The sequence below is a fragment of the Camelus bactrianus genome, chromosome 13 (assembly GCF_048773025.1).
Source record: "Camelus bactrianus isolate YW-2024 breed Bactrian camel chromosome 13, ASM4877302v1, whole genome shotgun sequence".
Lineage (NCBI taxonomy): Eukaryota > Metazoa > Chordata > Mammalia > Artiodactyla > Camelidae > Camelus > Camelus bactrianus.
The window spans coordinates 78,499,866-78,513,532 of NC_133551.1; the positions used below are offsets into that span (position 1 = coordinate 78,499,866).

The following is a 13,667-nucleotide window of genomic DNA, read 5'->3' on the forward strand; positions in this document are numbered from 1 at the left end:
AGCGGGACCCACCACACAGAGAGCCACCCTCACATTTCCGGGGGTTCCAGCTACCCCTTGTGCCCCCATGGGTGGGACACAAACACCCACATCCAAAAATACTGTCCTGGAGGCACCCAGCACCCCACTCACCCAGCCAGGGAGAAGCCACCTTCCCAGGCCCCCCAGAACTTGGACAATGGCGGGGTCGCACTAGAGGTACAACCGGGCCCCCCAAGAACAGGGCAACACTCCCCAGCGCTGCTCACCTGCAAAATGGGGTCTGCAGGGCCAACCAGCACCCACCACCACCCCTGCGGCCACTCAGCTAACCTGACCGCCCTTCAGTGTTTGCTGGGCCCCCTCCAGCTGCACCCCAACCGCTCAGTGTCACTGACACAGCCCAAGGCCCCCCACGCTTCGCACCTGCCATGACAGCCCCACAGCACTCTCTCCATGGGGGTCCTTCCCGGAGCTTCCCTGGGGGCCTCCGTGCAGGAGCATCAGGACAGCGGCCCAGGACTGCCCCGGCTCCTGGGTGGGTGGGGCCTGGCCTCTGGCCCCAAGCCGTGCTCTAGGCTCTTCTGCAAGGAGGGGCAGGACCCTGTGGCCGCCTCTCCTGCCCATGGCTGGGGGAGGGTGCGGGCCTCCAGAGGTCAGATCGTCAGCCACACAGACGGCCAGCCCCTGCCCGGCCACCTGCCTTGTGACACAGTGGCGTCTGTGGGTCCCTCACGATGAGAGTCAGAACAGCCAGGTGTTCAGGGGGCCCTGGGGCAGAAAGAGCAGCAGTGGGCAGGTGTGTGTGTGCAGGTGCACGTGTGCAGGTGCACCTGTGCAGGTGCGTGTGTGCGGGTTCCATACGGGTTCCAGTACGGGTGTGGGCGCAGCTGTGCACAGGCCACGTGCCCCAGGGCCCGGCCCAGCCACGGGCTGACCCCGCTGGCCTCAGAGGTCTCACCTTTTTGGCTTCTGCCCTGTGTCCGAGTTTCCCAGGCTGGGGCAATGTGGACACGGTGAAGTCGCTCGGGTCCTCACAGTCCCGAATCTTCGACTCCTTCAGTAGGGAATCCAGTTTCCTCTTGGCAATGTTTTCCACGCGCTTCCGATTGGTGGAGCCCTGCAGAAGCCAGCCAGCCAGGCCTCAGCCTCGGTGCTCAGCCATGCGGGCAGCAGTGGCGACAGCCCCTGGGGTCTCGGGCAGGGCCGCAGGGGCCTGCTGGGAGTGGGGCCAGCGCCACCCCACCTAGACTGACACCCGCGCTGGCCACCGACTCCTACCTGTGTCCCGCTGCTGGTCCTCACGCCATCTGCCTCTCAGGATGCGGTTTGCCCCCAGGACCACAGACAGTGCTGAGCAGGTCCTGGGCCCAGGCCTGTCCACCCTGACACCTGCCTCCCCAGGCTGCACAGTGCTGCCCATAGGGCCCAGCAGACCACTCATCGGCGCCCGGCAGCCACTCTGGGCTCTGAGAGCCGCTTAGGAGCTCAGGATCTGGGAACCCCCCCCGCCACCAGCCACTATGTGCCTCGAGGAGATGGATGGGGGTGGGCGCAGCCCGCCTGGTGGGCCGGTGCCAGGGGCTGGCCTGGGGAGCCTCCGGGCGCCCTCACTGTCTGAGACAGCCCCCAGTGTGGCCTTGACAAACCTGGACTCCTCCAGGCAGGGCCCAGGGTACGCCCAGGCCAGAGTGGGTGCGAGGTGCGCATCACAGAGAGGGGGTTTACCTCGCCTGCGGCCCAGCAGAGACCAGGCAGGCACACCCAAAGCAGGACGGGTCTGCTGCCTCAGGGCTTTCTAAAACAATCAGCCCGTCTGGCCGGGAACGCTCCTGCACAGCGATTTTCCCACCCGATGGCCCCTCAGGGAGAAATAATGCCTTTACAGCGCCCAGAGGAGGGAAGATGCTAACTAGAGAGCCCCTCCAGCTCTTTGCTGCTGACTCCACAGCCCGGAGCGCAGTTCCCAGCCCCGGCCCAGCAGCTCGGAGCTCCTGACAGAGCGGGGGACGCAGGCAGGGGCCCCAGGCCCAGGCCCAGTGCATGCCCAGCAGTCTGGCAGCTAGCAAATCACCCTCAGAATCTGCCCAGTGGCCCTCGCCTGGCCTTGCCACAGCTCCCCTGCCCTCAAGGAGGCCCCGCCCCCACTCACATCCCCATCGAGGAGCTTGCAGTCATCGTCAATCTCATCTGCGCTGTCCTCGTCAGACACCTCGCCCTCCTCAGCATCCTCGCTGATGTTGGAGGGCAGCTTCTTGCCCTGGGGGAGGAGGTGGGCCGTGGGAGGGGCCCTACAGGAAGTGCGGGAGCAGCGGCAAAGGGTAGGAGCCTTTGCCAAGCTTCCCTGTGGATCTCAGGCCGGGGCAGGGCGAGCCCACACCTCCCTACGGCAGGAAGGGAAACGCCAGGAGTGCGGAGGAGGGCCCCAGACTGAGTGGTCACCGTGGGAGACTGAAGACAGGCCAGGGGCAGGGCTTGCCCTGATCCCTCAAATCTACCACAGGTCGTGTGGAACCCTAGCCTGGCTGGAGCAAGGTCCTGCGCCTGACCTGACCCCAGGTCCCCAGTCAGAGGTCAGAGGCTCAGCCCCAGGAGGGGCAGGCAGGGGCTCACCTTCACCAAGATCTTGCCCTTGAGCATCTGTGGAGACGGTAGCATGGTGGCATCCTCACTGCTCACTGATGACAAGTCCAGCTTGTCCCCAAGGATGTCGGTCAGATACTGGGCCATCTTCTTCTGCTGGATGACACTGCAGTGGTTCTCAATGGACAGGATCACTGGATACCTGGCCCCAAGGTGGAAGGAGCAGGGTGAGGCCACCTGCACCACTGAATGAGGAGGGATCTTCACCAGGAGCCCGAGATAGAAGGGGCTGCCAGCCACTCTGGGAGGGGGCTATCATGGCTTTCAAAAGCAACTGAGTGTGTGGGAAAGAAGCTGGGAGATCTTAGGGATGGGTGAAGAAGACATGCACTTCTCCCAGTAAGAAAAACAAAGGCAATAGAAACTCCGGGAAAAACAAAAGGAAACATTCAAGCAAGTCATGGTTTAAAAATGATGTGAACTAAAATGAGGCGCAACGTGGAACAATGGATCAACTGTGAGAAAGATAATCCCATTCACCTATTTACTGGAGACACTGTCCTGTGCATGGCCCTGGGGTCCCAACATCGGCCCCCCATAGCCTGGCACACACGATCTGGGGGGAACATCACTACTGCCTGCATGGTACAGGATGAGGAATGCAGTGCAGCATGGGGATTTTCATGATAACTTCTTCAATTATTTTTTCAGCCATGTATACATTTACTTGGGGTTTTGCCAAAAAGCAATGTGATCCTTTTAGAAAAGGTAAGTGACTCCAACCTACAAGTCATAAACTAGAGCAAGAGATGGGCGAGCCCCGTGATGCAGAGAGGCAGGGCATGGGGCAAAGGTGCTCGTCTCCCCATTTCTCAGGCAAGGGACTGAGGTCCGGGGGAACCCTGTGCCTGCGAAGATTGTGCTGGCAGGTAAGGCACAAGCCCCACCCTGAGACCCCAGCAGGCCCCTGGCTCCTCGACAGCTACAGGAGACCTGTGTGTCCCAGCCCCCTGCCCTGAGACGCCCCCCCTCACCAGCAATTCCAGAGGCCAGGCTCTCTCCCACTCCCAGAGCCTGGGCCGGATCCTCCTAGAGGGGCCTCTCTGTTTCTGTTTCTTAATTCAGCCTTGCTTCTCCTCCCTTCTTCATTCTTGGCCTCGCTGAGCAGACTTGGAGGTAACTAACAGTGAGGGAAGCCCATCTTCTATTTCCAGAAATGAAACTGGGTTCTGTCCCACAGGGTCTATAGCCACAGCAAACTGAGTCTGGATATAGCTTCTTAAGGGCAGCTCGTGCCAGAGCCACCATGTTGCAGGCATCAGACCCCAGGGGTTGCCCCGACGTGGGTGTGGACGGGGGCTGCTGACACACACTCTGTATGGCCCCAGCTTGTCATGCTGTTACCCCAGCACCCATCACCTACCTTTCCCTGCCCTTCATCCTCAACAAGAAACCCAGTAACCAGCCCCTCGGCCACTACAGCCACTGCTTGCCCCAAAGGACATGGGGGAGGGGTGGGAAGAGCCCCTGGCGCCCCTCCCCACAACCCCCTGGGCCCGCCCCCCAGGCCCCACCACTCACTCGTTCTTGACGAAGGCATATTTGTTGATGGTTTCAATGACGTCTTTGAATAGGATCTTGGAGGTCAGGGTGTAGCCGTGGTGCACAATGGGCTCCCCATCAGGCCCATCCCAGCAGTCCACTGTCAGCAGGCAGACCTCGGTCAGCTCCAGGGGCCTGACCGCCAACCCCCAGAGACTCCCAGCCTGTGGACTCTAGTGGGAGGCAGCCCCTTGTTTCGGCAGGAGAAGCCTATCCCAGCCCCTGCCCAGAGACTCCAGAGGGCTCTTCAGGGCCGCCCCACCTCCCACAGGAGATGCCGGCCCACGGCCCAGGTCCAGCCCCCTGGGCTGACAGGGGGCGCAGGATCCCAGAGTCCCCAGCACTCACCCTCCACGCAGCGGCAGCCGGCCTGCAGGACCCAGGCATACATGTCTACCCTCGACTGGGACATGAGCTGGTCGCCCACGAGGTAGGTGTTGTGAGAGGAGGTGATGAAGTAGTGGCTCAGTGGCCGCGTCATGTCCTGGTGCACGTGGTGATGCTCTGGGTTGAAGATGTCGCCGGCGGGGCTCCGCGTGTAGTTGGTGAAGCCTGCCGAGGGAACATAGCGGGACGCAAAAGGGCTCAGCCCCTGTATGTCGGTCCTACCGCCGGGCTCATCCCAGGACCCCCGCCCCCACGCCACGTGGATTGGCACACAGGCCGCCCATCAGCGCCCCGCGGGCCCGGCAGGAAGGCTGGCCCAGCGCGCGCCCACTCACCATCAATGCCCATCGCCCCCTTCCTCTTGTTCTCTGGGCAGGGCTCAAACTGCTCAATGATGTCGCGGCAGCTCTCAAGAGTCACACCCGTCATCTAGGCCAGAGCAGGGGCCTGAGCCCAGGCTGGCCCATCTCTGGCCGGGGCCAGCCCCAGGTAGCCCCTCGCTCCGCTCCAGAACGGCCACCGCCTTCCGCCTGCTCTCTGACCACTGTACCGCATGGGGCTGACCACAGAAGGCTGAGGCTCTGGTCGCTGCAGCGTGCTACCCGCTCTGGGGGCTCACTGGCCACCCTCATTGTCACCGGAGACTCAGGGGCCAGCAGACTACCAGTGGGTCACATGGCTTTGGAAGAGCTGGCGCTACTGCGGTCCTCGGCAGGGGAGGGGTCTTTGGCCTCCTCGGCTGGGCCACCCCCCACCCCGCTGTGTGAGGGGTCCTGAGAACCGTGGACCAGGGTGGGCCGGCAGGGAGCAGGCCTGGTGGGAGAAGGCGCAGGAGAGCCCGGCCCCACGTCCCACCTTGGAAGAGCCCGGGGGGCTCTCCTGGCCCCCTGCTGCCTGCCCAAGTCCCTGGCGAGAAGGCTGCGTGTGGCAGCCAAGGCCGCAGCGGCTGTGCCCATCTGCGCGCCAGAGGCTGAGCGACCTCCCAGGGCCCCGAGTGCAGCCCAGGCCGGGACCCCCCAGCTCCCGGAGGCAGGCCCACCAACGGGGCCTCCTGGCCAACCCCAGGAATGAGGGGGTGGGTATGGGCAGTGGAGGCAGAAGGGCAAATGAGGCCAGAGCTCGGAGCAGCTGTGGCCCCCAGAGGTCCAGAGTCCAGGGGTCAGAGCTCCAGCCACCCAGCTGGTGGACAGCTTTGGCCCCAGACTGTGGGGGTAGTTCTGCAAAGCTTAGGGCGAAGGTCAGGGAGCAACGGGTGGGTCAGTTCTGCCCGTCCCAAACCAAGCCACATTCCTTCTCCCCACCCTGGGCACACCAGCTGTTGGGACAGAGGGCCCCAGCCGCACTCCAGTGGCCAGGCTGGGAGCGAGTTGCCCTGAGCATCTCCCACCTGGGCAAGCCCCCAGTGCTCCCACCAGCACGACTGGGGGGAGGCAGGTGGGCTGCCACAGGAACAGAGTCCCAGAAGACTGAGGGACCTTGAAAGCACATTCTGGGGAGACAGCCCCTGAGTCATGCCCTGGGTTTGGTGCGGCCTCGTGGGGCCCTGGTGAGGGCAGGTCCCGGACAGACAGCACCCAGACCAGCCTGGGTCCCGCAGCTTCCAGCCGCTGCTCCCAATGCCCAGCACCCAGCCCTGCCCAGGGGCCCAGGAGCAGCCGTGGAGGCGAAAGGAGCGGTGGAGGGCCCTGAGCAGTCCCCTGAGGCTGTCTGGTCCCAGAGACAGCGGGGGGCCTGAAGGTTGCCCCCAAATTCCACTCTCACCCAAAAGTGGGTCAGTCAGGGTCCCAGGAGTTACTCCCTCTCAGCCTGGGGGTGGGGCCGCACGCTGTCTGAGGTCTGAGCATGCCTCCCCTCCCCCACCACAGACTGCCAGCCTCCGTCCACCGGAATGGGCAGGACCTGGTCACTGCCCAGGCCCAGGCCAAGAGAGGCAGAGCCCAGGGAGCAGCTCGGAGTCGAGGGAAATAGACAGGACACCCTGCCAGCCCCCAGAGCCCTCTGTGTGTCTGCTGGACAAGCGTTTGAGGGGAGTGGGCCCAGGGCTCTGGGTGTGAGCTGGGCCCCCGTGGCAGGACCTGGTGGAAAGGCTGGGCCATGGAACCCTGGTCCCAGGAGATGCTCAACACTAAAACAGGACCATGGGCTCCCCTCTGGAAGCTCCAGGGGGCCACGGTCAGGCTGGGCCACCCACCTTCCCCACCTGCTTGTGGCTCCTGTGGGACACACCCTGGAACGGGCTGGCGGGGCCGCAACGGGCAGCAAGGCAGGTCCGGTAAGGGGACCTCGAGTGCCAGGCTGGTGTCCACCCTTCCCCCAGCCCTCAGCCACACCACAGACGGATGCAAGTGCCCAAATGAGGTGAGGCCACGTCCCCCAGGACCACCGCTCCTGCTGGGGAGCCCGCACCTTCTGCTCCACCTCCAGGAAGCGCTGCAGGTCGGCGGCATCCAGGTGGTCCTTGTGGCCGCTGTGGGCCAGCATGAGCAGGTAGAGGTCCCGGCGGGTGGACATCGCCTTGTAGAAGGCGCAGAACTCCTCGAAGCCCAGCGCCCCCTGCTGGTCGTCCGTGTCCGCTTCCTGTAAGGGGAGGCCTCTGGGTCCCCAAGTGTCCCACCTTGGGCCCCGACCACGAGGGGGCCTCCGGTCCACCCTGAGTCACGTTGCCCCCGCCCCTTGCCAATGTCACTACCCATGTTGTGGGTTCATGGGTACTCGCCAAGCCCCGCAGTGCCGTCTTCACTGGGCTCCCCTCCGACTCTCCCACCAAGAAGCCACTGAGTGACCTGCTAACACAGACCCCACCTGCCTGCCTCCAAGCCTCCCAAGGGCAACCTGCATCTGAAGCCGGAAGGCCACAGCCAGCCCCATGTCCCCGACCCCAGAGAGGCTCCCCGGAAGGCTGGCCCTGGCTGGTGCTCCTGGCCGCCATCTTTGCCCCGCATTGTGGCCTGGCACTGAGGTGGGCACCCAGCAGGACCCCAGCGTCTCACTCCAGGGCCAGAGTGCCCTCTCCAGGTGCCCGTGCTGAGGCTGGGACAGGGTCAGGTGGTAGGAGGGGCTAGCCCACAGCCACCTGCTCCAGGGCCCAGCAGAGGCCAGACGAGGACCCCAGTGTCCATTCCAGGTTTGAGGGCAGCCCTGTGTCCAAGAGCTGGCAGGATGGACAGGGCAGGGCCCTCACTGAGGGTCAAGGGCTCTTTGGGACAGAACCGGGCTGGTAGCCCTCCCCAGAGGCCGTGGCTGGAGCTGGGCAGAGATGCCCGCAGGCCGCCCCGACCTCCCACTGGGCTCTGCGGGCGGCACGTCCGAGGCGGCGACTCAAAATGCTCTGTGATGAGAGGCCCCCAGGAGCCCAAGAGGACGGACCTGGCCCCTCAGCCCCAGAAACACCCTCCACAGGCTCTGCGCTCTTCTCCCCACAAGGGAGACCGCCACGGCTGAAAGCACCCACCGGCCGGAGCCGCTCCGCTGAGCTGGGCTCAGAGCCGGCCCAGGGCACCCACTAGGGTGAGGGCCAGGGCCAGGCCGGGCCACGCCTCCCCCGCACTGGGGTTTTAGACTTAACGAAATTACGCCCTTTTGCCCACCACAGTGACCTCTCCTTTGATTAGGCAGCTCAAGGCAGGGGGAACGATACTGAGATCTCTCGACAATAAAACTGATGCAAATTATCAGAGCCACTCGGCCGGCTGGAGGTCTGCCCTGCGTCCCTGGGCTCCAGAGTGTCTGCAGGGGGCAGCCATGCCCACGGGCAGGGAGGCCTAGGCACCTGGGGCCACCGGGGACAACGGCTGCCTGGGGTCTGGGGTCAGGAGCTCCTGGCCAACAGGCCCTTGCTCGCGCCTCTCGGGGGCCGGCTCTGAGCCGGCCCGCCTGCAGGACCCAGAGGCCTCCTCCAGGTGGCCTGGATGCAGCCCAGACGCAGCCAGGCCCGGAGCTGGTCAGAGGGCTTTGGGGGAGCCCCCCGAGCCTAGACGGCGCACGAGAAAGAAGTCCAGCCTCCTTACAGGAGGGGCAGGGGCTTCCCAGGGCTCCCGGCCGGGGGCATTTTCTTTCTTTTTTTTTTTCCACGCTATGTATTTTCTAATACCTTTACTGTGGCATGATTCCTGCAGAGTAAACTGCACGTAATTCAGATGTACAACTTGATGCGTCTCGATAGACGTCTGCACCAGTGAAACCACCAGCACGGTCAAGACTCCATCACTAACACTTACACCACTTTTGGGGAGGGGGCAGGAGGGAGGTAACTAGGGTTATTCATTTTCCCCTCTTTTCTAGATGGCAGTGCTGGGGATTGAGCCCAGGACCTCGTGCGTGCTACCGCTGAGCTACACCCACCCCAAGGGGGCATGTTCAAGCCAGGACTTCACAGCGGACCTTCAGGCCCCAGGAGGCAGCAAGCACTCACACCCTCTCTGTGAGGGGCCCTCATCTCTCGTCCTGCCTCCGAGGGTCATCTGAGCCCCGGGTCCTAAGCCAGCCTATTGCCCGGCACAGCCTCACGGGCCTGGAAGGGGCTGCTGACCCCACAGCTGCCCTTGGAGGCAGGGGAGGCAGGCAACTGGTGGGCTGCTCTGTGAGCCTGAGCCGTCTGCCTGATCCTCACTGCCCAGACAGGCTCTGCCCCCTGGGGCCTCCAGGAGGGGCCCTGCGAGCCCCCAGCCCAGTCCTGCTGCAGCAGTCTGAGAGCATCCTGCTCCTCCGCACAGCCCACCGTGCGCACACAGACCCGAGGCTCAGAGCAGCTGAGCATGACCTCCTGCCCGTCGTGAGAGCACAGGAGGGAGCCTCCAGGGGCCACGCCCGGTGGAGCAGTTGGCTGTGTGTGCAAGCGAGCGTGCGTGTGTGCATGTGTGCGCGTGCATGTGTGTGTGCGTGTGTGTGTGTCGGGGTGTGGGGCCTGGGTCATGCTCACGGAACACTCTTTCCAGGCAGCAGCAAGACAAGCGAGGACGGAGGGCAGGGTCTGCTGGCCCAGTCCCATGAACGGGGACCCGCTGACACAGCATCGCGCATCCCCCACCCCCGTCCCAGCAAGGGTTCCAGAACGAGACAAGCTGATCACAGACAGTAAGGGCTGCTGCTCAGCTTGCGGATGCATTTTCCTAGGTGCTCACACCAGGGTAGCTGGGGGCCAGAGGCTCCAGGGATGGGTAACTGGAGCTGCGGCCCACAGGGCAGGGCCGGTGCACCCCATGAAGGCTGGGCAGCTGTAGGAGGGGCGGGAGAGGGGTGCAGCCTCCTGTGGGTGGCTTCCCTCACTGACCCCGCGCCTGCCCAGACGGCCACTGGCCTGGGGAGGCCCTGGGAGCCGCTACAGTGGTGCCTGCACAGCTGCAAGAGGTGGCAACCTGGGGCATCCGACCGCCGCCCCCCAGAGGCCCAGGACGGCTGGCCGAGCTGCCTCCCCCGCCCCTCCTGCAGCTGGGACCGGGCCAGCCGCTCCTGGACGCACACACCTGCGCCCCGGGAGCCCACGCTTGCGCAGCGTCCCTGGGCCTGGGCCCCGGGCAGCCCCACCAGCCTCACCTTGAACATCTGCTTCACCCTCTGCCGGGGCAGGTTCACATTCAGCTTGTGCAGCAGCTGCAGGACCTCGCCGATGCTCAGACTGCCATCCCCGTTCTTGTCAGCCTCGTCAAACGTCTGCTTCAGCCACTTTGGGGCCAAGTTAGGGGCCAAAGAGGGTCCAGCAGGGCCGCCACCCACCTCTCCCTGGGCAGGAAAGAGCCCCTCCCCCAGATCCGTGGGCCAGCCAGGGCCGGGAGCCCCACCCGCGCTGGACGGGGGTGCCCGTCCTGGGGCCTGCCCTGCACCCAAGGATATTGGTCCCTGGTGCGCTGGCGGCGCGCCAGGCTGTCCTCGTCCCGGATGCCGGCCATGAGGTAGCGTAGGCCGGTGACCCAGGTGCGCGCCTCGTCCCTGCTGGGCGAGACCAGGTCCAGCGACTCCCGGTGGCTGCCGTGGTAGATGCTGAAGCAGCAGTTGGGGTCGAAGCTGCCGTCGGGGTGGCGCTGGAAGATCTCCGACTGCCGCCCCTCGCTCACCTCCTGGATGGAGTCGATGGAGACTGCGGGCGGGGCGGGGGCGGCACAGTCACAGCCTCCCCGGGGCCAGGCGTCCCCCAGCCGCGGCCCCGCGCTGTCACAGCAGCAGCTCAGCACAAACGCCCTCTGCCCCGCTCAGCCCATGGGCAGCAAGGCTGGTGCCCCCGGGGTCTCCCTTCCCGTGGGAGGCTGGGGTGCTGGGGAGGGGCGGCTCAAGGGGCCCACCAGGCAGGAGGAGGAAGAGATGCAAACCTGCTGGTGAGCCGCCTCTCCCCGCTCCACCCTGACCATCAGGTCTGCTCGCCCGCCCTTCGGGAATGTAAGACGGAGAGGAGCTGCCTCCCCCCGAGAGCCCCCCAGGTCCAGCTTCTGCATCCAGCCAGGCCTGCGGAGTGAGGCGGCCCAGACAAGCTAATTCCATCCGTCAAGCTCGGCCAGCGTGTCTATCCGTTCCGAGAAGACAATCACGGGCCGGCACGGCCGAGATCCAGTGGCCACCTCAGTAATGAACTCTGGCACCAGTGGGTGGGGGGCCAGGGTGCCGCAGAGTCCAGCTTTTGTGTGCACCAGCTCAGGCTCCATCAAGATTTTCATTAGAGGCCACAGCGCCTGGGGCGCGCAGAGCCTCCGTTCAGAAGCTGAATTTCCACGAGTAGATGAGCTCAAAAGGATGCTTCTAGGGTCTGCGCTCGTGCACATGGCAGGGCCCCTCGCAGATGTGCGGGCACGCGTGGCCAGCATCCTCCCTGGGAGGCAGGCAGCCTGGGCTCAGTACAGCCCGGACCCCCGCCCACACCCCGTGCGCGTCTCCCACGCCTCACTGGGGCAAGCTTGGCACCATTCTGGGCGTTACCGTGTCCAGTGCAACGACAGTGGGGCTTCCCCACCCGTGCAGTGGGGGGTGGCCTCCCCCTCTGTCCTCGGCCCCCACGACCCCCTCTCCGGGAGCTCCTGCCTCCCCTGCTCCCCCAGCCATGCAAAGCCCCCTTCCTGGAGCTGCCCTCTCCACCTCCCTGGGTGCACCGTGTGTTCATAGCAGGGAGGCAGGGGTTTTGGGCTCCAGATTAGGGGGAGCTGACAGTCAGGAAACAGCTGCCCCTACACCGTGTTCCTCCCTCTCAGGGACCCCTGGGCCAATCAGCTCTAAATTCCCAGCTGTCTCCCTCAGTCCCTCCTGCTGGTTTCTGCCCTATCACCCCACCCCCAGAGGAGCCTCCATGACCTCCACCCACCCGTCCCCTCTATGCGCCATCCTGTTTTCCTCATCACTCAACACGATGTGAAGTTATCCCACGTTAGGTGGTGTCGCCCACCTCACACTCAGAGACCAGCTTCATGTCGGCCAAGTTCCCTCAGGATGTCCAAGCCAGGAGCAGTGCTCAGCATGGAGCAGGCGCTCTGGCCGGGGGCACAGGGGCTCCTCCTTCCTGCCTGCACAGCACACGGCGGCTCCACCTCCCCGGGGCCCCAGGGCAGCCCCAGGCCCCTCCTCCAAGACACCCTCCCAGGGTGCTCCAGGGCGTGGCTCTCTCCTGGGCCTGTGGCGGCAGTACCCCTAGCAACCACGGGGCTGAGGCCCTGCCCGGGCACGCCTGAGTCTCTTCAGTCGCCAAAGCCAGAGGAAGGGAGGTAGGGTCCCTTCTCCCACCTATGAGGACTGCTCTGTGTCTCCTCCTGACCCGCAGGCCCCACCGCCTGGTCCTTGCACAAATCCTCACAGCTCAGGACACCCCTGCCATGCCCCTCCAGGCGCGCCCTGCAGCCTCCACAACCCTGCCAGCTGCTCGCACCCCAGGCGGCCTGGGCCAGCGTTGGGCCCCGAGGTCCCCCCCGCAGGGTGCCTGGCGGGGTCCCTCTCTCTGTTCAAGAGTGGTCTCACCTCCCCAGCATGATGAAGGTCCTTCGGCCTCTCAGCCCATCACAGGGCGCAGGAGCTGCTCAGTCTCCACCAAGCACCAGAGGGCCCTGCTAGGTGGGCAGCAGGGCCAGGGCCCTCCCCTACCCCTTTGTCCAGGGTCACCCTGGAGCTCCGAAGCCAGCTGAGCCCAAGTGCCAGGCCCGGAGCCAGCTGGAGACTCCCCTTCAGCTGCGCAGTGGCTGCTCTGGGAGGGACCCCTGCCCCCTGGTGCTGGCCTGGCCCCCCCGCCTCACCCCGCCCCCGAGCTCCCCACTCACTCTTGGCCTTCTCGTTCTTGCGGGAGGGCCGCCAGCGGATGCAGGAGCGATGCTCGTCCAGGAAATAGAAGCGGACCAGGCCCTTGGAGCTGCCCCGGAGCTTCACCATCTGCGTCCCCGCCTGCATGGCGCTCATGCACCGCTCCACTGCGGGCCCGAGGACCCCAGCACAGGGACAGACCAGCACAGGGACAGACAGACGGGGCACCCGTGAGCACTGCAGCCGCTCCCCTGACTCACCGCAGCCTCATGCCCCCACCCCGCATGCTCAGGGGGGTGCAGAGACCACCCATCCACCCACCCCCCACCAGGGAACCAAACTCAGACCCCCAGGTGCCGGCTCAGGTCACACGTCAATCTGGGACCCCGCTCGAGGGCGAGTCCACACAGAGGGTCAGGCTGATTCTGCCCAGTTGGGCTCCTACCGCCTTCCCAACAGTCTGGGGCCTGAGGGCCAGGAGAGGTGCCAGCCGGGCCCCTGCTCCTCCCTGGCTCTGCCTGCTTTCAGAGGCCGTCCCACCCACCTTCCACCAGCATGACCTGCCCAAAGGCTATGACACACGGGAGGACACATGGACAGGGTGCAGAGCCGGCTCTCAGGAGCCGCTGCCTAACGAGGCCTCCGTGCCAGGCACAGCATGGGCTCGAGGGGGGTAGCAGGCAGGCGGCCCCCACGGCGCCCAGCCTGGCTTGCTGGCCCAGCCATAGGCTGCTCCTGGGAGCCCGCACCTGCTTCCTGTGGCGTCCTCAGGATAGCCGCCTTCCTCCCATGTGCCATAGGGGGACCCCACACACGTCCACCCCGGAGGCCATGGCCCCGTGCAAAGGCGTGGGTCTGGGAAGGTGCGGCACCTCAAATGTGCTCCAAGCCCAAACCCTTCCCCTTCATGC

General features: G+C 65.1%; 1 protein-coding gene across 2 annotated transcripts in view; it reads right to left on the minus strand.

Annotated features, from left to right (window-relative positions):
* PLCH2 (phospholipase C eta 2) overlaps positions 1 to 13,667 on the minus strand; it is a 70,756-nt gene that overhangs the window by 11,862 nt on the left and 45,227 nt on the right. Inside the window, exons 3-12 of one of the 2 annotated variants that reach the window (XM_074377643.1) lie at positions 12,777 to 12,923; positions 10,381 to 10,624; positions 10,084 to 10,213; positions 6,958 to 7,128; positions 4,887 to 4,980; positions 4,513 to 4,716; positions 4,144 to 4,264; positions 2,593 to 2,764; positions 2,132 to 2,239; positions 941 to 1,099 (exon numbers count right to left, since the gene is read on the minus strand). In XM_074377643.1, the coding sequence (XP_074233744.1) occupies positions 941 to 1,099; positions 2,132 to 2,239; positions 2,593 to 2,764; positions 4,144 to 4,264; positions 4,513 to 4,716; positions 4,887 to 4,980; positions 6,958 to 7,128; positions 10,084 to 10,213; positions 10,381 to 10,624; positions 12,777 to 12,923 (1,550 nt within the window). Of the gene's footprint in view, positions 1 to 940; positions 1,100 to 2,131; positions 2,240 to 2,592; positions 2,765 to 4,143; positions 4,265 to 4,512; positions 4,717 to 4,886; positions 4,981 to 6,957; positions 7,129 to 10,083; positions 10,214 to 10,370; positions 10,625 to 12,776; positions 12,924 to 13,667 lie in introns of both variants that reach the window. The other variant, XM_074377644.1, reaches the window with a different exon arrangement.